This window comes from Dama dama, chromosome 15, assembly GCF_033118175.1.
Source record: "Dama dama isolate Ldn47 chromosome 15, ASM3311817v1, whole genome shotgun sequence".
Classification (NCBI taxonomy): domain Eukaryota; kingdom Metazoa; phylum Chordata; class Mammalia; order Artiodactyla; family Cervidae; genus Dama; species Dama dama.
The window spans coordinates 89,720,741-89,746,866 of NC_083695.1; the positions used below are offsets into that span (position 1 = coordinate 89,720,741).

Sequence of the window (26,126 nt, forward strand, 5' to 3'; positions counted from 1 at the left end):
TGCCAGCGCTGGGAAGAGAGCGTTTCTGCTTTGAAATGGAGATGGCTTTAAAAGGGAGGTTTGATTTCATCTTTCATCGCATCAGATTTTAAGAACGAGCGAATGAACCCGCTTCCTGGCCCTCTTCGACGCGGGCACCCTGCCCTTGCCCGGGCTGGACCGGGAGCTGGGGAGGCTCCCAGATGCCCCTGCTGGCTTCCGCAGCGCCTCCCCGGGGCGGGGGCGTGGGGGGGAGCTCTTACCTGTGCCATCTTGGCAAGGTCCAGGGAGGGCCTCTGCTCCTGCGCCTCCTCGGGGCGCCGCCGCTTGATGCCCACCTTCTTGTCATTAAGGACGCAGGGCTGGGAGCGGCTGCGGGCCAGCCCCCCAGAGCGCCTGGCCGGCTCCGGCGTCGAGGCTGGGGTGCTGCTGGCTGAGGGCGGGCAGTACTCCGCAAAGGAGAACTGCTCGTGCGAGCAGGACAGGGAGCGCTGCATGTCCAGCCGGCCGCCACCCACGGGGCTCGCCGCGGGGCCCCAGAGGTCGCCCGCCTGTCCGCAGGTGGCCGGGCATGGCGCCCCCGGGCCGGGCGGGCCGCCAGGCCGCGGGTGAAGGCCCGCCGGGTCGTAGGGCGAGGAGAGCGCGTTGGCGCGGGACGGGAGGCTGAAGCTGGAGCTCCGCTGCATCGTGCTGAACCCGTTGGAGTAGCGCTGCACGCTGCCCCCGCTGTAGCAACGCCTCTTCTCCACCGGCGTCCAGACTTTGGACCCCAGGGGCCTCCACGACGTCCGGCAGCTGGCCATCTCGTCCGAGAAGGACAGTGACCGGCACTGGCGCTTGCTGGGGGGCGCGGACGGGTGCCCGTTGTGGTCGCTGAGGCTGAGGTCCTTGATCAGGTTGGTGACTGCGCAGGTGGTGGCCGCCTCCCGGTGCCACAGGGCGCTGTCCTGGCACTTGTCCGGCAGGCACTCCCAGATGCTGGCGCTCGGCTGGTCGATCTGAAGGGGGCACTTCCTGTCCAGGTCTCGCCATCTGTCATTTTCTGGTTCGGAAATGACAAAAAAAAAAAAAGAGAAAAACGGGGCTTTGAGAAGGGCCTTCGCACCGGTCCTCTCGCCTCACCGAGAACCCATTTTAAACAGGAGGTTAGACAGAAAGGCCCTTAAAAAAGCCATCCAGTCCGGCCTCGCTTTACAGATGAGAAGCTGAGGCTCAGAAGGATGGACGTGAGTCCCGAGGTGCTGAGTCAGAAGCGGGGCAGCCCCAGGACTCCTGACATGCTTTTCTTTCCAACATACTGCACTTCCTCCCGCACTAAGTCACTTCAGTCGCGGCTGATTCTTTGCCGCCCCATGGACTCGTAGCCCGCCAGGCTCCTCTGTCCCTGGGATTCTCCAGGCAAGGATACGGAGGAGCATTGCCATGCCCTCCTCCAGGGGGTCTTCCCGACCCAGGGATCGAACCCACGTCTCCTGCGGCTCCTGCACTGCAGGCGGATTCTTTACCGCTGAGCCAGCAGGGAAGCCCTAGGCTCCCAGGACAGCCTGAAGCACTACTGTTCACCCCAAAGGCCTCTCATCCTCTAGAAGGGAAACCAACTTGCCCGGCCCCTGCCCTGGCCGGCAGCAGAGCAGGAATAACGGTGCCTGCTACGTCCCGTCTCAGGGTTCTCTGCTCTGGGGCTGGGACTTGATGGCCTGGGGGAAGACCACGACCAAAGGTGAGGCTGTTGGGACCCCCAGAGTGGCTGGTGGCTGGGGGTACTGCCAGGTTAGTTGACGTGAGCTCCATCTTTAAAATTAAGGCAGACAATAGAAACAGGATACTTCTTGATTTACATCCCCTCCACCAAAATGCCCCACAGCCAACCACAACAACAGCTGCCAATCACTGAGGACTCTGCCTGTGTTCACGTGCTAAAATCCAGAACAAGGCTGCTAAAGCCCATAGAAGCAAGTTTTGGGGTGCAGAGAGACCTAAGCGTACAATTTAAACCTACATGTTGGGTCTCTCCTTGAACGCACGGACAAACAAGCCAACCCTGCTAGGAACTATGGAATCAGGCCCTGTGCTGAGAATTTGAGGAGGTCAAAGACAAATCTGACATAGTTCTCGTATTCAAGCTAACAATACAAAAGCAGAGTTAAGAAATATGCTGTGCTGCTGGGAATCAACGTGTTAACATGTTTTTGTTTTTCTCTAATCTCCACATCTTTATAAACTCTGCAAACGTGAACACAGAGAAAAGTACGGTTTGAGTTAGTCAATTGGTAGAAGAAGTAAAACCTGAAATGACAGTCAGCAGGTATTTCACGCACGCCGATTCTCAGCACTGCAATCAACTTACTGTGCAAACCCTGTGGGTGGTGGGTGTAACCTGCACAGTGCCCTGCATGGCCACCATCGCTGCCCAGATGGGGGGACCCAGGCTTGGGGAGGTGGGGTAAGTGGCCCCGAAGCCACAGCTAACAGGTGAAGAGATGCACACTCAGGCTGGCCCGACCCAAAGCCCTCTGCCCTCTTCACCGCACAGTGGCACTGAGGCGCCCGCAAGGAATCCCACCTCGGCCCTGCCCTCAAGGAGTCTACCAGTCGTGCAAGATCAGCCACCGCTCAGGAAACTGACATCACCTACAGGAGTGCAGCGAGGACTGGAGGACCGTCTCCTCAAAGGGCCCGAGAGGCGCACCGAGGCAGGGACTGAGCCCATGCTGGATGTCACAGCCAGCAGCTGCTTGTTGGGGGAGCGTCACGAGCCAGGGGAAAAGCCAAAGGGGCTCAGTGTGTGCTCTCTCCTTGAGGGCCCCTTATGCAGCCACGGGACTCAGAGCCTGAGGGGCTGGGACCCAGGGCAGGGGACATGCAGAAGTTGTCCAGAGGCTATTCCTATGTGTAGGAGGGGCCACGGTCCTTAGAAGTTAGAGACGCAGGAGAGAGACCTGCCTAGTCAGGCCAACCGGGAACAAAGCAGGACCGATGTGAACTATCCAATCATCTCACCTCTGAAACCTGCCTGGACCCTGGTGCATAGCCAGTCTCAATACATGTTACTTTAAACCAAGTTGACAGAGCATTACCAAAATTTACCTTTTTGCAAATAGCATTTACTTTGTTCCAAATGGGCTTCCCAGGTGGTACTAGTGGTAAAGAACCCGCATGACAATGCAGGAGACATAAAGAGAAATAGGTTCCATCCCTGGGTCAGAAAGATCCCCTGGAGAAGGAAATGGCAACCCAAGAGAATTCCTTGGACAAAGGAGTCTGGAGGGCTGTAGCCCACAGGGTCGCAAAGAGTCGGACACAACTGAAGCAACTTAGCATGCATGCATTGTTCAAAATAGGTCTTCATTATACACTATTCCTCAAGTAGTCACCATTCTTTTAAAAAAAGTTCAATTTGACATTTACCAACAGTTGAAAGTTCAGTAAACTAATAGTAAAATTTTAAAAAAAAGTACAAACTAACATTGACTGAGTCACGATCATCTCTGATTGAGAAGAAGAAAACTTTTCCTCCAAAAAAGAGTGGCAATTTCTATGATGATGTTCTTCAAAATGACATGCTGCTGCTGCTGCTGCTAAGTCACTTCAGTCGTGTCCAACTCTGTGCGACCCCATAGACGGCAGCCCACCAGGCTCCCCCGTCCCTGGGATTCTCCAGGCAAGAACACTGGGGTGGGCTGCCATTTCCTTCTCCAATGCATGAAAGTGAAAAGTGAAAGTGAAGACGCTCAGTCGTGTCCGACTTTTCGAGACCCCAGGGACTGCAGCCCACCAGGCTCCTCCATCCATGGGATTTTCCAGGCAAGAGTATTGGAGCGGGGTGCCATTGCCTCCTCTGTAAAATGACATGAGTGATAGCAAAATGATAAACACAACTAAAAAGGTCCAATGGGGGAGAGGAGTGGTTAAATAAAGCATCAAGGAATAACATGGAACGTGAAAAAAGCGGCTTCAAAGAATATTAATGATGTGGGGAAATGTTAACGATGTAATACTAAACATAAAGAAAGAGGACATAAAACCATAGAGATAGAGTGACTCCTCTTTAGTAAAACACATACGTTACATGGGAAGATAAAAAGGAAAATATGCCAACATGTTCACAGTCAATTGGCAGAGAGCTGGTTGATTTTTCTCCTTTTCGTTTCTTGGAGTTTCTACATTTTCTGTAAGGATAAATATGTGGAGGGCCGGGGCCTAGGACCCCCATTCTCCTTTGGGTTCATTCCTTCAGTCTTTCAGGAAGTCCTCGCCGAACAATGCTTGCCACGGACTTCTCTTTCGGGCCAAGGCAGCGAGGTGCCAGGCAGGCCAGTGGCCGGCTAAGAGGGAACCGAGGAGCCGACCAAGGGCGGTGAAGACTCCAAGATGGCGCCACCACGGCCTCAGCTTGAGGAGCCAGGAGCCCATAAGAGACGGTCTCTCACACAGGCCCTGGGAGACCCAGGAAGTCAAGGAGAGGGATTCTGTCCTCAGAAGACACCACGTTCTGCTCCCCTTTTACTTCACCAGCCTGAAATTTTCCCATCTCTGGGAAACCATGAGAGAAGGGGAAGGTAGAGGAGCCAGCTAGGCATGGACAGTCTGTCTCTCTCGCTCATCGGGGCCCTTTGCTCTGTGGTGACCACCTGTGGGCCCTTTGCTCTGTGGTGACCACCTGTGATCTCGCTGCTTCCTGACTGGACGCCTCGGGCCTCCCTAGTCCAGTCCCATCTCCTCTCTCTCTCTCTCCAGAGAACTTTCTGAGGCTCACACGTGTTCACGATCCATCCCCTGCAGCGGCTTCCCGTGGCAAACACCCCAGCTTGGCGTCCAGGCTCCATCTGCGTGTGTTCTCCCCAGGAGGCCCTGGGTGAGGCGCTGCAGGCGCCAAACCTCCCGTCACAGCACAAGTCAGACAGGAATCAGGGAGACCAAGGCATTCCTTGAAAATCCCTGAAACAGCCCTTGAGGTCCACTCCTCCTAGTTTCATGTCCACAGCCCTGAAGAGCCCATAAAACTACAGCTTAAAGATCTGTCCTGGGTGTTCATTGGAAGGACTGATGTTGAAGCTGAAACTCCAATATTTTGGCCACCTGATGCGAAGAGCTGACTCATTTGAAAAGACCCTGATGCTGGGAAAGATTGAGGGCAGGAGGAGAAGGGGACGACAGAGGATGAGATGGTTGGACGGCATCACTGACTCAATGGACATGGGTTTGGGTGGACTCCGGGAGTTGGTGATGGACAGGGAGGCCTGGCGTGCTGCGGTTCATGGGGTCGCAAAGAGCCGGACAGGACTGAGCGACTGAACTGGACTGAACTGAACAGAGCGATGGCAGGAATGAGCGCAGCTAACATCTACGTGCAGAGGGGCACGCACACGGTTTCTGCGGTTGTCGCTGTTTTGTTATTTGTCTTTGGCTGTGCTGGGTCCTCACTGAGGTGTGCAGACTCAGCAATCGTGGGGCATGGGGCTCAGCTGCCCCGCGGCAGGTGGGATCGTAGTTCCCTGACCAGGCATCGAACCCGTGTCCCCTGCTTTGGAAGGCAGATTCCTAACCACTGGACCACCAGGGAAGTCCCCCATATGATCTGTTTTGAATTTAACTCTCAAATCCCCAGTGGGAACTGGCGTTGGGTGGCTAATTCGAACACGTTCCTAGCCCCGCCACAGGAACTACTCCTGTTTTAAAGAGTAAGCCTCTATAGGAACTTAACACATAAAATGTCTCTTAGGGACGATTCACAGAGTCAGTTCTCAGCTCAGTCCACTGGTGAAATGTGGGTGCCACGTGACCACTGTGGATCTGCAGCTCCTCCTCCAAGGAGGGAGGAGACCCAGGATGTTATTCTCCTGCCTGTATCCTCCCACCAGCCTCTTCCTCCCCATGGAAGAGCCAACTCAAACATTGCCTCCTCTGCAGGTCCACCCCTTCCCACACAAGCCTATGGGCACCCGCAGCGCCTTGCCTAAACTTTCAGTCACATGTCTCGCGGCAACTGAACCTTAGTTATCTGTTTACGTGTCTGTTTCGTCTGCTGAGCTACAAGTTCCAGAGGGCGGTCCTGGCCTGACATTCCCGTGCCCAGCACTGGGCTTGGCACACAGCAGACCTCAGCTGGTGTGGGGTGGAGGGAGGGAAGGGTGATACAGGGCAGATAAACGCTACACGGCACACCATGGGTGTTCACTTGGTCTCGCTTACCCCTTGTCCCTGGCACAGGGAACCAACTGTCCCTTGGCCGAGCAGGTCCGACCTGGGCTGTGCCATGAACTCCCCACCCCACTGGGGCCAGGGATGGTCGTGTATGGAACTGACCGGGACGCTGGCTTGCCTGGCATGGGCCATGGCGCTTTGAAAAGACAAAGCCCTGCCCAAGTCTGAGCTCTTGCTACTGTGCGTCAACACCAGCCAGGTGGCTACTTGTTCTGTCTGCAGCGCAGATAATATTTTAATTGTTTCTATCTTTATCACTTCAAGAAGTACAACATAAAGAAAAGTAAAAACAATCGAGGCTATGTTTAGCCCATGTGTTTTCCCCCTTTGCTCAGGGAACAGAAGGCGATTTGCTGGGTCAGGTCACCAAACAAAAGAAACAGGAATAGAACCTAATTTTTAATGGCAAACCGCCCTGAGCGCTGGGCACGCTGTCACGTTGTACAGAAGGCCTCGGGAAGGCTCCAAGGAGAGGACACCGGACGCCCCCGCCCCTCCATTCAACACCGTCTCTGCACAAACAACTGTAACTCTTTCAACAGCGACGATGGCCGTGGCCACGGGGAGTCCGCTGAGCCGGAGGACTTGGTGTGGTGGGAAGGCTGTGGACCTGGGTTCGAGCCTCAGCTCTGCAGGTGACTTCACCTCTCCGAGTCTCGGTTTCTTCATCTACAGAATGAGGGGACTGATTGTAACCTCTGCACAGAGCTCCCCTGAGAACGGAACCGTCAGCTCACACGGGGCCCGCGAGGACAGGACAGGCTCGTGAGACAGCAGCGTGACCACGGCCACACTGGGGGCGGCTCGGGAAGCAGAGCCCCAGCCCTCCGCGTGGGGCGCGTCTGGGACGGGGACCTGGGTGTTCTCAAAGAAGGGTTTCAGGAGCACCAGAGGGGTATCTGCTGGGGATGTCAGAATGCAGATTCCCAGGCCCAGCCCCCGCCGTGATACCCAGAACCTCTCGGGGCAGGAACCTGCCTTTTAATAAACTCCTCGGGTTATTTTCACGTGAAGGGGTTGAGAACCACTCTTTGAGAGTGCAGGCTGCACAGGGGCCTGGGTGTCTTTCCAACACCTCCCTGGAGGCCCAGTCAGACCATCCAGCCACACCAGGAAGCTTCTGCAGGGTGGACCATGCCGGTCTCTACAAGCCTGCGTTCAGAACATATTAACGCTGGCTTTGTTTGGGGCGACAAGAGAAGGTAGAATTATGGAGAAGGATGACTTTGCCCTTAAGAGTACCTTGAGATCCCCTTTTCACAGGACAGGGGTGGGGACCCCGAGTTGCACAGGGTGTTCTGGATGCAAAGCCAGTGGGAAAGGCCTGAGAGGCTGACCGTTCACGTGACAGGACTAATGGGAGGCCCCCCCCAGCCCGCCGAGACGCGCCGTGGCTGGCGGCTACTCAGGGATGGTCCAAGCACCAAGCCCCCAGCGGACACAGTGTGGGCCAAGGACAGTGGCCCCCGCCGCTTAAGTTCTCGGTGGCCCCATGACTTGCAACCCTCAGGGGCAGCTCAGCTTTCTCCATCTCCCTGCTGGGCCAATCTTTACAAGTTTAAGGTTTATACACAGGAGTGAGTGTGTGGGTGTGTGCAGGATACACACACCCGGGGCTTTTTCTACGGAGGGTGGGGGCCAACCACGCAAACACACAAATCACACAAGCCATCTAGCTCCCTCACAGACGGACTTGACCAGCTGACCTCCAAGGGACCTTCCCAAGCTGAGGCTCCACGACTGAGCCTGAAGTTTCTGGGAAGCACAGAAGAAGCTGACGGCCACACCTAGGGGATAGGAACTCAGGTCCCCCCACCGCACAACGCACACACACACTCCCGGGCTTTGGTCTGGAAAGCCCTTGACTGGGGAGGGCAGAGGCTGCTGCGTGCACGGCTCTCCGAGCTCAGAGAAAGAAAACACCCAGAGGAACACAAATAGCATGTGACCTCAAATGTTCTTGTTTCCATTTCTGCCCTTAAACTTGGGAGGGAAATTCCCAGGGGGCCCAGATTCTTAGTGGACTATAAGCCTTCATATTATGTTCACAAGACAGCCTGGGATATCTTCATGCCGTGTTTGGAGGCCGCTCTATGGTGACATAACCACAACAGAATGTGGTTTCTAGACGAGGTTAGACACCTGAAGCATAGACCCCAAGATACGGAAGGTTCTTGCAGCCGCCCGGGGCCGAGCGAGCAGGCCTCAGTGGGATCAGGCCCGGCTGACTCATTCTCGGATTTCACACCTGTCTGCTTGTGCTGACACCAGCCTCCCTTCCCCTGCCCTGGGGGCTGGGGCCGTGTTAACTTGGCCTCCGGGCTGCAAGGACTGTCTGCCTGATCTGGGGCGGGGGAGAAGCTCACCAACCCTTTCAGTGGGAAACTCAAGAGAACCGAGCTGTCTTTCTGGAGCCTGCTTTATTACATTGGTCTTATGAAAAGAGCACAGGTGGAAACACACACACAGTATCGTGTGCTTTTAAATGAACTAAGGAGTCCCTGGCCCACAGGAGCACCTCTTTCCCTGAATCACCAGGATGGAGACTCAACACAGAGCTGGCCCAGGAAGAAAAGGCTCCTGGGCTTTGCCTGCCCAAGCCTCAGCCTCTGGGGATGGCCCCTCTCACTTGCAATAAATCGGACAATGTCCATGCATCTTAGGTTCAGGGACGACCCAGGATGCCAAGCAACTCAGCTTAGGGCCCAAGGACAAGGGGCCAGGATGGCTGGAGACAACGCTCCCCTGGCCCCACCCAGGGCAGGCTGGCTGGAAGGGCGCCAGGGAGACGTCTGACAGGCCAGTGGGTGCAGGGGGTTCCTGGGCTCCTGCCGTCACCAGCCAGGTGAGGGTGGCCCGTGGCAGCGGCCACTGCTTGTGGGGGGGTCTTTCTCTGACAGAAAGAGGCCCAGTGGGGACCCCCAGGCAGTGAAGAGGTATAAACCCCTCCAGACTAGGCGCTGGGAGCACGGGCTGGTCTCCCATCTGTAGGAGGAAGCATGGGCTGGGGCCCTGTGTTGGCCCTTCCCACCCTGAAGGGACCTCCTGTTGCATCCCAACCTCCAGAAATCTGTAGGGAAAAGCTGGTATTCACGTGGCAAGACACCCCCTGGGCAGCCCAGTGGTTGGGACTCTTGTGCTTCCCCTGCAGGGGCCACAGAGCTCCATTCCTGCTCGGGGAACCGAGATCCCACATATGCTGCATGACGTGGGCCAAAGATGAAACAAACAGAAAAAGACGAGGGCCACGAAAACTCTGAAGCGACAGAGCGGTCCGTTCCATCCATCGCCTTCGGCTTCCCACCCTGGCTGCGTGTTTGCACAGGGCACAGGACATGGGCAGCGGCTAGGGACTCAACTCCAAACCCACGTGCGCAGCAAAGCTCGGCACCATGACACAGACCAGGAAACTGGCCACTTCAAGAGCTTTTCAGGAAACTGTCAATATGGCTGCATGCACTGTTAATTAGCTAAACACCACCACCCCACCCCCACAGTGGGATCTTTGCTGAAGTTGAGCGAAAGCCTCAGTGCGTACCCCAAGCACAGTTCTCATCCCGCAGGGCAGCAGAGAGCTCCCCCACGTGACAGCTGGGGAGACCAACTCCAGGACAGGACGGCCTCAATGTCTCGCCTAGGGACATGCCACTCGCCAACAGCGGTCTGCAGTCCCGAGGCTGTGCTCCCGCGGCGGGGCCAGGCTACCTCCTAACGACCATCTCTCCACGTGGAAGCAGCCTGGTGAGGCACCAGACGGTTGGGGGGGGGGGGGGGCGTGTGTGCCCACGGCCGGCCTGGCGGCAGCCGTTCCCCATCCTCCAACACCTCTGGCGCTCCCCTGCCCCTCCCCACCACGTCAGGCCAGCCTGGGTGAGAAGGTGGCCTGGGAGGCTCCGTTTTCAACCATCAATGGCCATCATGTGCCAACTACACTTTGTACCTGCGTCCCATCCTGTCTGTACCTTATCCCAGAAACGCTGTCTGAAACCATTAAGTGGTGAAAGGAAAAACTGAAAGCATTCTGCATGGACAAACCTTACACCGCTTTAGAGACAGGCAAACAACACCAATGACGATAATAAATAAAAGCAGTCATTAAAAGCTGAGTTTTTAAAAATCAAGCATAGGCATTCTTGACGGATTTTTTTTTTTGTACTAGCTTATTTTGGCTAATAATCAGTTTCTATAGGAGGCCCTGGGTCCAAGGATGATGTGTGGCGTGGCTATCTCGGAGAGGCTGAAAAAGCGGCAGAGACCAGAAATTCTGGCTTCGTTATCACTGCGGCTCATTTTGTTTCAGTAGTGTGTTCATTTGCTCTTGGAGACCTGAAATGCTCAACCTCTGAATGCTGGCTTTTTCCCCGCTTGCTGCAATCACAGTCCACTTTCAGCGACAGACGGTGGGAGGGTGAAAACACCAAAAGCTACCCGATCTCAAAGTACAGCCTCTTCCTCCTGCCCGACTCAGCACAGCCGACTGGGGTACCCTGTAGAAACTAACACAGGGGGTGCCCCCGGGAGGAAGCCTTTTGTGTACAGAGCAGACTTTAACAGCCGAGTAATTAAACACGGAAAGTAAGGGCTTATAACTAAAATGCTGACAAACCCGAACCACAGTGGCACAAGGAGGGCTGCTACAATATTTTTACAATTCCTTTTTATACATAATGTATGATCCTTCTGCTCAAGTTTCCTCTATGTTCTTTGCCTGTGAGATAATTTACATTAATAAATAATTTATTACCATAACTCCTAAAGTAATTATGGGTTTCCACCCAATTTTTTTTTTTTTTTTTTTTTTAGCATCTGAATTGTTTTGTTCCCCGTCCACAGACTTGTATTTACACACCTTCTCCTAGTGGCCTTTCGGAAGTAACTGGTGTTGCACGGGCTTGCTCACATTGTTTGATTTCCCGGTCTCCTGCTCACCCGAGGGCTGAGAAGAGAGGAGTGGGCAGAGTCCAGTGTCCTTGCAACACAGAACTCATTCAAGGGGGCGCAAGGAGCCGAGCCCAGGGTGGTGAATGGAAGCCCCTCTCGCCAACTTATCCTGTTTCACGGAAAGAGATTCAACCCGTCCACACGTGACCCTGGGTCAGCGTGAAGAAGCACCGCCCGGGCCAACGGTGGAGGAGCCACGGGCCGAGGATTCCCTGGCGGCTGCCCCCACCCCGCCCTGGCTCGGGGAGGTCCTCTCGGGCACAGCCAGTCCCCCGCGTGCACCCATGAGCAATCACGGCCAGGAAAGGGGCTGGCTTGCCAGTCGGTCCAGCTGACCGGTGGGCGGGCCACACCCCTGAAGCTGCCACCTGACCAAGGTTTCCTGTGTCAGGAACACAATTCCCCGGGCAGACACGGCTCTCCCCAGAGAAGCTGTTTGCAGAGGCAGTTCCGGTTCGGCCCAGGAGGCGTGCTGAGGATGGTCTGGGAGGCGAGAAGAGAGACCCAGAGCACGGCATCGCCTCTGCTGCAGAAGGAGCCCTGTGGCGCCCAGGCTGGCCGGGCGCTCAGCCCTGGCAGGGCCGGCCGGCCGTGGCCTGGCTCCCCTCCACCCTGCTTCTCCCGTCCACGGTCACGCTGCCTGTGTCTCCCCACCCCCACGCTGGAAAAGGACAAAACTACTTCTTTGTATCAAGTTCCCAAACTTGGAGGGAGGGGACGACCCGCGGGGGGAGGGCCCTGCAATCCAGCTCACCATAACTGAGTGGGAAGTATTTAAAAGCCAAAACACTGTTGCGAGTGCTGACGGTATTAGTAACGCATTTTATCTCCCTGGGTGCAGGGGAGGCTGAGCTCCCAGCAAGGGCGGCTTCTCCAAAGGAAGCCAACGGGGCCTTTCCCACCCGAACACACTTGCCTGGGTTTTCTTAAGAACACTCACGAAACCCCCCAGCTCATCCCGGTGTCCAGCGAGGACCCCTGCATGGGGGCTTGAGAGGGAAATGCCCTGAGTCCCAGGGCCATGCTGTCCCCAGCTCTCATGGGAGAATTCTACTAATCATGGCCAGAACCGGAGTCCTCTGTCTCGGGAGACAGGCAGGGGGTTTTGGTGATTATAACGCTGTGAGGTTGCTGAGGGCCTCGCCCCCACCCCCCGGGGGTCCTCTTCTTTGCTACAGAAAACCAGGCACTGAGAGATAAAGTCTCGCGGCTGCTGTTCGTGCGTGTCACAGGGCACGGCCGCATGTCGAGTCCCGGGCCGGAGCCTCCACGAGCACATAGCCTGGGGAGGGCCTCGGACGCCCGACACCCACCTCAGCCAAGTGCGGGGAATGGACGGAGGTGGGGTGCGAGCTGGCGCCTCCCGGGTGCTGCTGTCTCCTTAAATCCCACGGATACCACGAGGTGCAGGATGCGGACAGTGAGGCCCAGGAGGACGGGCTGAGTGCCCACAGCGCTGAAGGCCCCCTTCACATGGGTCCAGGGGAAATCCATGCTCCCGGGCCTTGCTCCTCCACTAGACAGAAGCCCCCTCGAGGGCAGGAGCTGCCTCGCTCTATCCCCGCCCCCAGCGCCGGGCACAGAGCAGGTACTCAATAAACACCGACCAGAATAAGGCACGCTGAATCGACCTGGGGCCGACTTTTCTAAAAGCCCTGATAGTGGGTCAGGATCTCCCGAATCAAAGGAAGGGCTGAGGGCGGCAGGAAGATGAAGACAGAGAGAGAGAAGCCACGGAGGGGGCAGTGGGATAACTGCACGGACCCCACGGTCCTCCACTGCCCGGCAGGGCCCTGGCGCCAGCCGGCAGAGCAGAAGGGCACAGACCTCGTGGAGGGGAAGAGCCCATGGGCCAGGGCACCCTTCCTGAGGGGCCGCCCTGCGCACCAGAGCCCCGAAGGGCAGCAGCACAGTCGTCCTGGAGGCCCGGGCCCCCCCAGCAGAAGGCAGACTGCTGGGACGCTGGGAAGAGACCGCCCCCGCTCGCCTCTGCCTTGGTCCCCGGGCCCGAGCACCTTCCCCACAAGGGTGACTGGCACCTGCACCCCGCCCAATGCCCACCAAGGAAACCAAGGTGGTCCCTGGGGGAATGAGGCCCTCTCGCAGGAGCAGGATTCTCACTCTAAGCTCAGTCTTCTTCTCCACCTGTCACGTAGAACGCTCACACTGTGCCAAGCTCCTTCCGAGTGTCTCAGAGTCCTCACAGCAAGGCAGGTGCTGTCCCAACACCCATTTCACAGATGAGGAAACTGAGGCTTGGAAAAGGGAAACAGTTCACAGTGACTGTGTGAGGGCCAGCAGCACCATCAGGAACCCTCAAGAGCTCCAACTTATTACGATGTGCTCGCAGTGAAGGCCGAGGAAGCCTGACGATTAGGGTCTTGAAATAAAGACCAAGGGTTCCACCATCCAGGTCACCAGTCCGGCCCAATTCTGAGCTATCTGGGGCGGGGCAGCTGGGCAGAGGGGTGGGTATGCCCAGGAGCCCCGCTCACTCCCCTTCCTGGACATGACAGAGGAAGAGGGCCCAGCTGCAGCCCAACTGTGGGTCTGGCCCAGGAAGAGGGCGGGGAGGAGGGCTTCTGGGCCACATAGATCAGGCGCGGAGGGTTTGCTGAAAGCCGTTAACCACAACCAAGGTGTGCAGCCAAGCCTCCTGTGGGGACAGGCCTCAGAAGTATGTCACACGGGTAAACCGAGGCCAGGTGAGCTCCCTGGTTCCATTTCCCCAGAGGCAAGTACCAAGGAGGCCGCCCGGGGCTCTCCCACACAGCTGCGGCTTGAGAGTGAGAAGCAAACAGTCGTCCCCCCGCCCCCGGGGTCCAGCTCTGCCCACGGAGGGGCCTTGGCGCGCCACCCCAGATGTGAGCGGAGCACCCCTGCCTGCCGCCTGGAGCAGCTGTGGAGTCCAAGGAGACCCTGCACCTCAAGTGCCTGGCACGGCAGCACGCTCACTGTGACATGTGAGGACCCCCCGAGGACCACCCCCACCTTCCACCTACGGGAACTGAGCCTGCAGAAGAAAACGCTGTGCCCAGAGAGAAAAGGGCCAGGACAAATGGCCACGGACACTGAACACAGTCCTGCGGAGGCAAACCTGAAACCCCCAAAGAGGGGACCTGCCACGGAGGCCCAGCTTACAGAAACTCATCAGGAGCCGTGTCCCGGAAGCGGGCAGGAATCCAGGGGAGAGGGCGCAAGGAGAAACAGCCCGATCACCGGGAGCAGAGAGGAATCAATACAGTCAATACAGTCGTCCTTTCGGCCCCCTTACGGAAAACGGTAATTAACGCTCGCATGGGAACAGGGCTCCGGGGCAACCTTTCTGGAAAGCATGTCAGAAACACAAAGCAAGAGCCTTAAGAATGAAAACGTGCCTGCCCCTCCGGCCTCTCTACTCCACTCCTGGGAACCACCCTAAGGAATCATCCGAAAGGCAGAGGAGATTCAGACACTGAGTCACCGTCAATCACGAGAGCAACAGAACAGTCCTACCCAACAACCAAGAAAAGAGTTCCCTCCTTAGAAGACATTTTGAATCATCTCACAAGGCAATATTATAGGCTCATTACAACGTATGGGATGGGCAATTTTCATGCTGCAGGGAAACGATGAGTCATTATTAGTATGCAAAAAAAAAAAGCAAAACAAAAGTTTTAATAAATAATTTTATATAATCATACGTTCATCAAGGGCTTGGCTGTGTCAAAACTGCAAAGGACATACACTACACCAAGATATTGACAGTAGTTATAACTGGGTCCTGGGGCTGTGAGAGATTGTTATTTTTGTACTTCACACTATGGTGCATTTTTCTGAATTAAAAAAAAAAAAAGAAATGAACGTGGTCACTTCAATGATCAGACACCAACTTACAGTGTCAGCTGCTGGAAATGACGTTCATAAACCACGCACCTGCGCCCGGCCTCTCACTCAGCCCCCACAGCCCCTGCCCTACTCCTGCGCCACTGAGACCAAGGCAGTTCCAGCACGGAGAAGACAGTCCCCACGGCCGCTCCTCGTGCCTGCGTCCAGAAAGGGCTTCGAGCGTCTCCCCCTGGAGGACTCGGGCCCTGGGGGAAGGCGCTCGAGGAGGACTGTTCACAGCCACCTGGTTACTCACCCATGATTCCACAAGAGAAAAGTGTCGGTCCTTGACTCATCTTCTTTGGCGTGTGCTGCAAACAACCAGAAAAGCTATCACTCTTCAAGTCATAAGAAGCACGTCTGCATATGACTCTGCACTGATTCCCTTGCTAAAGTCACAATTAGGGGGCGGGGGGGGGGGTGGTGGAGTGGAGGGTGGCAGGGCAGGGGGCGGTGGTGGGAAACGTCAGATCAGGGAAAGGAGGGGAAAAAAAAAAAAAGTACTAAAAGAGACATCTGCCCATAATTAGGTCTGGGCTCTTGCCTGGAGCCTCGGGTGAGTATGGAGTCCATCAAGTGAACGGGCTTTAAAAACACACAGGGAACCTCGTGACTCCTGATGCTAGGGGACTCGTCCACGCGAGTGATGCGGAGTCAGGGCGCGGGAGGGGCTGGAGAGCGGCCTCCCCACAGCCCGGGGCGGGGAGCAGGGCAGGGGACTGCTTCCTGTCCCCGGGGACAGGACGAGCCTCCAGCAGCGGGCAGAGGCCCACCTGCCCGCCCCCCTCCCCCAGCCCTCCCTCCTGGACACAAGGAGAATGGCTTTCCCATCTCTGTGAAGAAGCTCGAGAGGGTGGCCCTGGCTCGGAAGCTGTTTTGCAGCCAGGAGGGCCCCCTCCCACCCCAGACACCCTCGAGAACTGAAACAGAAACTCGGGTTGGGTCTGGTCTCAACACACAGCGCTGGCTTCTGAACTCCCTGGCGCCACATTTCCACAAGGGTTTCCCTGTCCCCTGTAAACACTGCACACCTCCTCTCTCACCCCACACCTCGCCTCACTGTGGTCACGGGGTGAAAGGCCGGGGTGGGGGCGCCCAGAAGAACCCCGCATCCAGGCACTTGCTCCACGGCGCCGTGGTAACCCTGAAATGTTCTGGGGCCTCGTGCGCTAGCCGAGGCCCAGGTCGAGAGGCTGGTTCTGACCTCCAAGGAGGAGACCGTCCACGCCCGTCGGCACCCCAAGAAGCAGGGTCTCACTCATCCCTCCCTTCACTCATTCATTCATCCACTCGCTCAACAAACATGTACCGGCGATGAGTCACATGCAGGCTTGTGCTGGGGTGGAGCGCGCGACGGTGAAAGCAGCTCTCGGCTCCGGAGGGGTCAGCGGTCACAGGGGGCTCTCACTTCTGAGTGGAGCCCCAAGCAACAGGGATGCATGCCTGGCTGTTGGTCCTAGGAGTTGGGGGGGGGGGGCAGGAAACGCAGGCCCTGGCTCTTTACACGCCTGGACGGGGAGGGTGCGGCCGCCGAGGAACACCTGGCCCCCCCAGATAAGAGGGGAGCGGGTGTCTGGCAGAGGCTCCCCACCCCTGTCCTCAGCTTGCCCGAGTCGGGGACCTTTGCCCTCGGTCAGCAATGTGTTTGCTGATCAAGTTCTTAAGGGTCCATCCGTCCTGACCAGCCTGGAACACAGAGGTGAAGAACGCGGCCTTGGCCCCAGGGAAGCTCACGTTTTTCTAGAGATCACACAACCAGTCCAGACAGAGAGCGGGACTGGAGGCAGCCGGGCCAGGCCACGGGCGCTGGGAGCCGGAGGTCCGGGCAGGCTTCCTAGGGGAAACAGAGATGGTCCTGAAGGAACTGATGGGGTGGGGGGGGGCGGCGCAAAGGGAGGTTGGGCTGTCCTCCTCCAGTCCCCCACCTTGGATTAAAGACAATCCTTATGTTTTCAGGATAGGTCTCCCTCCCCAGGGTCCACCCCATCAACAGCCCTCTGGGGAAATACCTGGGAAAAGTTAAAGATGGGCTGCCTCTGCCTCCCGCCCAGCTCACCCTGGAGTCACTGAACAGAAAGTGGGTGACAGACGTTCAGAGCCCTGCTTCCGGGCAGCGCGACCTGTGGAAGCCACGCAGGCCCTGCGCCCGGGGAAGGTTCGGGGGAGAGAGAAGCTGGCCTGGCTGAGGCCCCGACGCAGCAGGAGCCCTAGGAGCACAGAGCCAACGCCCAAGGGGAACCACGGTCCCACCCACCTCAGCGCACCCCCATGCAGGGCAGGGATGGGGCCCTAACGCAGGCTGGAGGCCCACAGAAACCCGAAGTAGGGCGGGCCATGGAGAGCTGGGCGGCGCGAGGAGGCAGGAGCCGCGTGTCACCGCCCTGGCACACGCCGGGGCCACCAGGGGCCCGGGTTTGCAGATGTGGCGGGAGGCACCCTGACTGCGGACCATCAGGGGTGCCCTGCCCACCCACCGGCCTCTCACTCAGCAGGCGTGTTTCAGGCACAGGGGCACCTGGGTCCCCTCCCCAGGGAATGTGGCCTGCGAGCGGGCACCAGAGAGGCGCCACTGGGTTAGCACACAGGGCACCCCTGGCCCTTGAAATTCATTCATTCATTCACTCACCCAGCGAGGACCTGCTCGCCAGGTCAGGGGGGCGCACACACTAGTGATATGACTGCTTCTGGCTCCCCATGCCGCCGGGCTCAAGCCCCATTGTCGTCCACCAAGGGAACCAGATGAGCCCCTGACCCAGCCCTGGGCTCATCCTGCAGCATCCATCCTCCACGCAGACCCAGGGAGCCCAGCCCATGTGGCCGCCCCGCTCACAAGAACCTGGATAAAATCCGGCTGCTTCCCCCTCCCCGCCGCCCACCAGATGCCCGTGAGCCAAGCCCGCGTCCACCCTGGCCTCACTCACGCCGCTCGGGGACAGTCCGGTTCACTGCCGCCCCGGGCCTTTGGCTCTGCGGCTGGTTCCTGTCACGTGGCCTCCCTGGCGGCCTTCCCCGGCCGAAAGGCGCCCGGCCCACCCGCGCTCTTCTCCACGGGACCTTGCTGAAAGCTGCCCCCCTCCACCCCGGACGCATCAGTTTGCTTTGTTTCTGGGCTCAGACTCCACTCGCCCCTCAGATCGAGCCTCCCTGAGGCTGCGGTCTGGTCCACGGCATCCCCCGCCCGGAGCGGGCGCCCCGGGACTTCTCTGCCACCCCGCCACTGCAGCCTGTGGTCAGCCCTAGCCTGCCCTTGCTGCCACATGCTTGGTGAACGCAGGGCTGACGGAAACAGACTCTCCCTGGATGCAACCCACTGCCCTCCCAAATCACTGGCCTCCTGCCAAGTTGCAACTCGGCGGGGGAGGGGGAGGGACAGCATCAGCTGGATAAAGTCAGGGGCAATCCCCCCACCCTGGGCCGCCTGGCTCCCCCCCACACACACACAGCCTCTGACTCTGTGCCCGGGGTTCAGGGGGATCGGCCACCGCTTGCACGGAGAGCTGACAAGAAGGGACACCTTCTCCGAGTCCCATCTGGGGACAACCCCCACCACCGCTCCCCACCATGCTGAGTGTGAAACGGCACGGCAGGGGGTGCACGCCCTTCTTTCCGCTAACAGCACCCCAATTTTGCACTGGGGCTCCTCCCCTCCCCACTGGGCAGTGACTTGGTGGGATGTCACCCCCACCCCACCCCCCTGCACCGCACAGGGTGGGCCTGGCTGACCAGACATGCCTGCTCCGGGGCTCTGACCCCCGGATCGAAGGGGTGCTGGGCCAGTCCTCCAGGTGGGGAGCCCCCCGCCTGCCTCCACAATCCTCCCAGCTGGCCTGTCCTTGCCCTTTTCGGTGACTTCAGTCACCAGTTCTTCTCCCATGTTTCTCTCGATCGTGCCAGTGGATTCTCTTCTGGTGTGTGTATCAGTGGGAGGTGGCCCCAGCTGCTTACATCCGAGGAACCCTGGCCAATTTCATGGGGGTCTTCAAGAAGGCTAATGGGGGAAGTAGGCTTGGCCACTTGAAGGGATATCACATAACCGCTCAAAGCGGTGTTTGGGCAGAGGCTTCCAGTACCATGAGGAAGCGTACTTTGTCAGTGAAACCTGCTTCACTAAAAAGATACAAGGAAACTGCCCAAAATACGTAGAGGGCAATGGAGTTTCCCTGCCCTCCCATCCCACCTAAAATGCAGCTTTTCTCTCTTTCTTTTCCTTCATCCTCTGCGTGATGCGCGTTTCAAACTGGTTTGTGTGTGGAGACAAACCCCATCAAAGTAGCAGTAGAGAAATGTTGACTAACAGGACGCTGGCAATTTTAAGATCAGAAAAGAGCTGAAAGAGTCATGAGCTAACTACCTCCCCCCTGGGGCTTCTGCCTCCTGTCAGGGTAAAGAAAAAAAGAAAGAAAAAAAAAAAAATCAGGGCCCCCAACTCGCTTTCTGAGCCCTGACAAGGCTGGGCGGGCAGGCCAGGACATCACATAACCCATCGCTTCCCAGGGCCCCGTGCACACACCGAGCACGCTCCCTGGCCCAGCACCGAGGCTTCCCCCTGGACTCCAGGTTGTCCAGGGCTGGTCTATTCCCCACTGCTTGGTGCTGTTCTGCAGCAAGCCTCTCCGACCCCTAGAAGCCCTCTGCACCCGCTGTGCGAAGGCTGATGAGCCCATTGCTCTGTGGACAATGATGTGGTGAGGCCCAACAGACCCCCGGGGCGGGGGGAGGGGGGGTGAGAAGTGCTCACCATCTGAGGTTTCACAAGACACCCAGGGTTCGCACACAAGTGCACGCCCGGGGCCCTGGCTGTGTCCACAGGAGGACAAGCGCTGCTCCCGGGGCTGTTCCTGCCACCCCGAACCCTTTGTTCCTGAGCCCCCCCTGACCAGGGCACAGCCTGGGGTCTGGGAGGTTCCTTGCATCAGCAGAGAAGGCTTGGAACTACATCTTCCAGAGGAAAGACAGAAGCTGGAGACCGAACGGAGGCTCCAGGGGCCACCTGTCTGACTGAGAAGCCCTGACTTAAATAAGACACAATTCAGGTCATCACTTAATGAGGAGCCAGCTCAGCAAGCGGCCGAGCTCCTCTCTGGCCATCACCACGCGTCTCCGTGGCTTCCTTCTGCAGACTACTGACTAGGGCAATGACATCACTCTTCCTTCTGCTGATGCCGCCTTGGGGCGACGCAGATAGGCCATGCTCACGCGCCTGGGGCGGGGGGACAAGGGTGGCGCTCTGGCCTCCAGAAGGGAACAGGGTGAGAACTTGGGCGGTGGAAAGCAGGAGGCCAAGCCAGGCCGAGGAGAAAAGAGAAGCTGAGAAGGGAGAGGCACCCTGGGGTGGAGGCTGATGGACACAGGGTGGGTGCCCCGGCTTCCCAGGCTGCAGGTCAGCCATGGTGGGGTGGGGGTGGTCGCTGCTGCCCAGGATGGTGGGGGTGCAGATTGGGACCGCCTCGGGCTCCGCGCATTTCAGGATTCCGGCCTGGGATCCTGGCTGGGGCCCCGTCGGGGCCTGACGCTGACTCCAGGTGAGCAGGACGGGGGAAGAGCCTGGGTGCCTGAGGAAGCTGACGGGGCCCCTGAACTTTCCTGCTGGGCAAGGCCCTCGGCGTCCTAATCTGACCAGCGTGGAGGCAAGGACCTGCTCCAAAAACATCGAGTGTCTCTTGTGGCCGGAAATACCTCCAGGCTGAGGAAAGTGAGGTGGCCTGGAGCCCCCCTCTAGCCTCTGTCCCCCCACAACCCCACTGCTCCACAGCCCCATCCTCCTGGGAGCAGGGCACCCCAAGTTCCCTCTGGTCTCCAGACTCGAGAAGGGGGCCGGGAGGCTTGCCCGGGGAGGAGGGACCACAGGCCCTCGGCCGGAGCGTGGGCGGGCGGGAAGGAGCTCGGGGAACGTCGGCCCCGAGGTCAGATGTCTGGGCGGCCTTCCAGCAGCAGCAGCTAATGTTAGCACACTCGGAGGAAGGGCCACTCACGGGGGAAAGGAAGGCAAAGGAAGGCAACCGGGCGGAGTGGGGGAAAGGGGAACCTAGTCATTGCACCGCCCCCCAGCCCCGGGGGGGTGGAGGATAGGCGAGACCGTGACTCTCAGTCCGTCTTCTGTCTTCCCACCTCCCTGGGGAGTAGGGCGGTCACGTTGTCACCAGTATTTTAGTTTTTAGAATAAAGGAGAACCTGGAAACCATGTCGGGGACCCTCTAAGCAAGCAGGCCGGGGCCTGGTTGTGGGGGTGGGGGTGGGGGGTGGCGCCCAAGCCTCTCCTCTCCCACTGTCTCCAAGTCCCCAGGCAACGTTCACCTGCAGCTATTTTTTTAGGCTCTGACCTCACTGCAGGGCCTCTCGCTTCCCTAATTCTGAAGCTGCCTGGGGGTGATTCACGATTCCTTTTTTTTTTTTTTTTTAATCTGAAACCCCAACTTCTGATATCTTCTTAGTCTGATTAGAAAACAAAAGAGGAAAGCTTTTCCCTCTTTCCTGTCCTTATCTTGATGGTATTTACCCGAGGATGATGAGACCTGTTTAGGAAGTCGAAGCTAAAACCCCCCATCTTCCTCTCGCCGTGGCAGGCTGTGCAGAGCGGATTCTAATCAGTTGATCTCACGTTCTGAGGCTGTCATCACTCGGCTGGTCTTATCTGGGGGGGTTCTTTCTTTGGTTATTTATGGCCCGTGCTTCTTCCCAAGGAAGTCCAGGCCAGTGGCAGCTCAGGGGTCGGGTAGAGGGGAGGTGTGCAGGCCTTGGTGGTGGACGGGGCCTGCACCTGAAGCCTGTGTCCTGCTCGCCTGTTGCCCCTGGGCGCCCTGTTTCCCTGTCGGTCGGGGAGGTGGAGGCCAGACAAGCCCCTGCCCCGCAGCAGGGCACCTCAGCGGGCGCCCCACACAGACCAGGCCCTGGTCCCCTCGCCTTCACTGTGCCTCCACCCCACCGGGAGGGCAGAACCCGGCAGGCCCGTGACGCGCCCACGGGCTGACACAGGAGCGGCCCCTCTCCAAAAGCGACTGCCGGGCCCCCTTCAGTGGCCGTTTGCTCCCCTTGGCTCGTCGCTCCTTTTTCTTTTTCTGAGAAGAATTTTTTTTTTCCTTCCCCAGCCCAGGGCTGGGAGGCCGGCCTCCTCCTTGGCAGGGGCTCGGGCCCTGTCTCTTGGAAGAGCGGCCCAGCTGACCACAGGCCCATGGGCCCCGGAACCCGCTCCACAGCCAAGCCCAGGCCGGCCCACCTCCAGATGGAACCAAGTTCAGCGGCGACAGAAGCAATAGCACAGCTGGAACCAGAATGGGGGGGGAGGAACGGGGGCTCCCCTGGGACCTCGAGGAGGCCTGCACCCTGAGAGCCGTCTCTTCTTGGTTACAGCTACTCCACACGCGGTACTTTCATTTCACCAGGAAAACATGCACCCAAGCAGAAAACGGAGCAACGCATACCTGCACCCCCCGAGCTAGGAAGCTGAGTACAGGAGAAGGGACTCAACGAAGCCGAGTTGAGAACCTGGCTGCATGAACCCACGTCCCCTCCATCCGCCAAGGTCCCCGGAGCACCGACCACCGACCGTGCCCAGGTCCCGGCACTGGGGTGGTCGGCAAGGAGCCAAAGAGACACAAGTCCTTGCCTGGCGAAGCTCGCATTCTGGGGCAGGAGTCAACTCAGTGAACAAGAGCAAAACGTGAAGAAGATGGGTGGTGCCCAGGAAGGGAAAAGCCCTGGGAAAGGGGACATAGGCCACGTGGGAAGGGAGGGGAGCAGTGGCCCAAGAAAAGGCGGGAAGAAGGGAAGAAGCCCTGCTCGGGGGGGTGTTCCAGGCCACGGAAGAAGCGCACGGGCCCCAAGGCACGTAGGCCAGAGAGGCGTGTGCAGACTGAGGGGGGGAAAGTGGTGGAGAGCACCCAGGGGTCACAGGGGCCAGGGTACTCCAGCCCCCATCCATCCAAGTGGGGGTCTGGCGTGTTGCTCGGCCTGAGAGGAGGGAAGCTGGTGGAAGGCTCGGTCTGAGTGGAGGAGGGCCGCTCTGACCTGCATCTCCTGCAGCTGCTGCTGCTGGAGAAGAGGCTGCAGGAGCCAGAAGCAGGGGCCAGCTCCCATGAGAGTCCGGGCAAGAGAGGACGCAGGCGGGACCAGAGGCAAAGCGGCGGGAATGATGGGAGCGAGTCTATGGAGAGACACGTTCAAAGCAAACTGGAAAAGGCAGGGGTGACGGATGGACACCGGCTCATCCTGCGGAGTTCCTCCAGCCCGAGGTGCCCAGTGAAGCCCTGCAGGGTGGATGAGGGTCTTGGTGGCTTTCACAAGCTGCTACAAGGACCTGAGACCCACCTGCCCGCTCTCGAAGTGGGTGCTGGGGACGTAACGGGGGAGGATGGCCACGAGAGGCATTAACACGGGATCTCACAGGGGGCTGTGAAGGTGCCAGGAGGGTGCCCCCAAGCCCTGCCCACAGAAGCGGCAGAGAGGCCTGGGGACGGACCACCTACAAAGCCCACCACTGCAAGAGTGTTCATGCCGGAGTGGGACTGCTTCCTGCTTCCTCGGCACGGTGCAGCCCACCCGCTTCTGAGAAAGCAGGGCTGGAAAGAGGCCCAGGAGGCCGTGCTGCTCCTGGTCTAAGAAGGCCGGGCTCCCTGCCTCTCTGCTCCAGCTCATCCACCCTCTTGGTCATTGTGCAGGGTGGCCAGCACTGGGCCCACCACCCGGGCCCCCAGGCCACACCCTCCTTCTCCACCAGCTCCCACTCCTGACATCTCTGAGATGGCAGCTCTTACTCCGACTGCCCTTTGGAGGTCTGGCCTGATCCTGGTACCACCCCCCACCTACTGGAAACCACCTACCTTAGCGGGTGGAGACCAGAAGGGATGTGGGTCTTGGCCTGGCAGGGGCGGCAAAGCCCCGCTTGGTACTATTCACCGGCAGGGGGGGTGGGGGGTGGGGGATGGCCTCCCCTCACCACTAGCTGGAGGACTCCACCTGGGCCAGATACTTACTGCTGGTGAGGACAAAGCCGGGCTCTGGGTGACCCGACCCTGCCGCCCTGGTGGCCACATCTACCAGAGCTCTGCTTGCGGGCCCTCTGGACTCAGTCTGCTAAGCCTGCTTGCTCAGTCCACAGCCCCACCGGGACAGCGGGCCTCCAAACGGGGTTACCAGGTCCTTACCGGCTCAGGGTTGAAGGTCCTGCAGGCCACGGGGTCGGCTCTCTGCTTGTCGAGGCTTTGACTCAGGATCATCACCATGGTAAGGACCTCAGGCGCTGGGCACCAGCCCAGGGTGAGCACGAGCCATCTTCAGGTGGGCAGACGGAGCGGGGCAGAGGCGACCTCCTAGGGCGTCTCCCGGGCAATGATGTCAGCAGAGGCTGCTCCCCATCGGGGTGGGGCTCCTCCAGGAAGTGGAGGTGAGGTCAGCAGAGTGAGGTCAGCTCTCTGGGAAGATAAAAGAAAGGCAGAGAGACTCAGGACCACGTTAGATGGGGGGCCCAAGAAACACAGCCCCTCTCCTCCAGGTGGGGACCCTGCTGGGGAATGGAACCGCCTCACCACTGAACTGAGATGCTTTCTGGGGGGGTCGGTGGAGGGACACGAAGGCCAGAATCAGCTTCCTGGGAGTCCCCATGCCAGCCCTGGAGCGTCCCTAAAGCCAACACCCTGGTGGGCACAGCAGTGACTCTCAGCTCAGCCGTGGCACCTTTTTAAGACAGATCTCGGGGTCTGGCTGGTCACAGGGCTGCACCCCTAAAGTGTGCTCAAGCCCTGTGACCTCCTAGGCGGAGCTGGCCCTACAGACAGCCCGAGGTTGGCTGATGTCAGATGCACACCCAGCCCACAGTCAAAGCCCATGCTGCTGGCCCTTGGGCAGCCAGCAGTGACTCCTGTTTTCCACCCAGGTCTGGACAGAAGCTACTGGAAGAACTACGAGGGCACGTGCTTCCTGTCCTTGGAAGCATCACGTTCCCACAGTGACACGTGGGCAGCACAGGAGCCTCTGTACCTGTCTCCTTCCACAGAATGAGCCAGAACACGCCATGGCCCTGGATGGGGGGTGGGGGAAGGTCTGCACACACCCCTCTGAGCTCCCAGCAGTGCAGGACCCTCTCTCATCACCATTCTACACAGCCCAGAATATCTCCCCGACTCAGTGTCATCGCCCACCAAGCAAACACTCAAAGGGTGCAGCCTGCAGCCACATTGGGAGAATCACTCCTTAGAAATTAATTCCTCTGATCCTGTCTCCATCCCACCCCTCTGAAGATTATACCTTCAGAGAAAGTCACAGAGATCCATGGAACCATCACCATCAAAGCAAAAAGAGATTACCATCAAAAAGAAAAAAAAAAAAAACCCCAATAAAAATCATAAAATAAATACATAAAAAGCAGCTCCTAATCTATAATTAAAAACAAACTGGTCAGCGCAGGAAAATGTTTTAGAATCTGCTGCTCTGTGTAAAAATTAATTGCACCCTGGTATTTACTTGCTGTCCAGATCATAAATCATATTTTCCTGTTTACTTCGATTAGACTTTACAGTGGGTGTTATTGAAATTGCTCAATTACGGGCCAGCTGGCAAGCACGGGAAAATTACCTTCTACTGTTCTTCGAAAACAAGGTTCATCCACAGTGCAAACGCAGGGAAGGGGAGGGGGGAAATCAATACATTTTCAAAGGGTTGACTGTTCGGGAGGGAGGCCCGGCGGGGTCCCCAGGTCACACTGGGAGACCTGTTTCAAAGCCACATCCATCTAGAAGTGACACACGTTCTGACCAAGTATCATCTGGCCCAGCAAAGAATTTCAGATCACTCCTCCGAGTCTGGCCAGGAAGCCGAGCCAGGAATGCCCGCCAGCCCCCGGGACACTTGGCTTGGGAGCAGGGGCCGGGGCGGGGTGGGGGGGGGGGGAATGTGTGCAGGAGAGCGCCCGGAGGGTGCCCTGGACCCACCCCCCATCAAAGGGACCCTTTGTGTAGCTCGGAGTCAGAGACCCGGCCTGATGGCGGCCGACTCCTCTCCGGGTGCAACCTCAGTTCAGCTCTGGGGCCGCCAACCATCGCCCCAGGCCCAGGGTGACCCGCCCTCCCCAGGCCCTTCTTCCTAGCAAGGCAGGAGGGTTCACTGGTTATAAGCTCAAGTCCTGAGCCGAGCACACCTGAGCC

The 26,126-nt window shown here is 58.3% G+C and overlaps 1 protein-coding gene across 4 annotated transcripts in view; it reads right to left on the reverse strand.

The window, feature by feature from the left end:
* The window catches only part of FAM53B (family with sequence similarity 53 member B), a 112,433-nt gene that overhangs the window by 54,497 nt on the left and 31,810 nt on the right, over positions 1–26,126 (reverse strand). For 3 of the 4 annotated variants that reach the window (XM_061162863.1, XM_061162864.1, XM_061162866.1), the window contains exons 2-4: positions 24,132–24,398; positions 15,248–15,302; positions 243–1,021 (exon numbers count right to left, since the gene is read on the reverse strand). In XM_061162863.1, coding sequence (XP_061018846.1) covers positions 243–1,021; positions 15,248–15,302; positions 24,132–24,209 — 912 coding nt within the window. In that variant the 5' untranslated portion in view covers positions 24,210–24,398. Of the gene's footprint in view, positions 1–242; positions 1,022–15,247; positions 15,303–16,300; positions 16,826–24,131; positions 24,399–26,126 lie in introns of those variants that run through there. The other variant, XM_061162867.1, reaches the window with a different exon arrangement.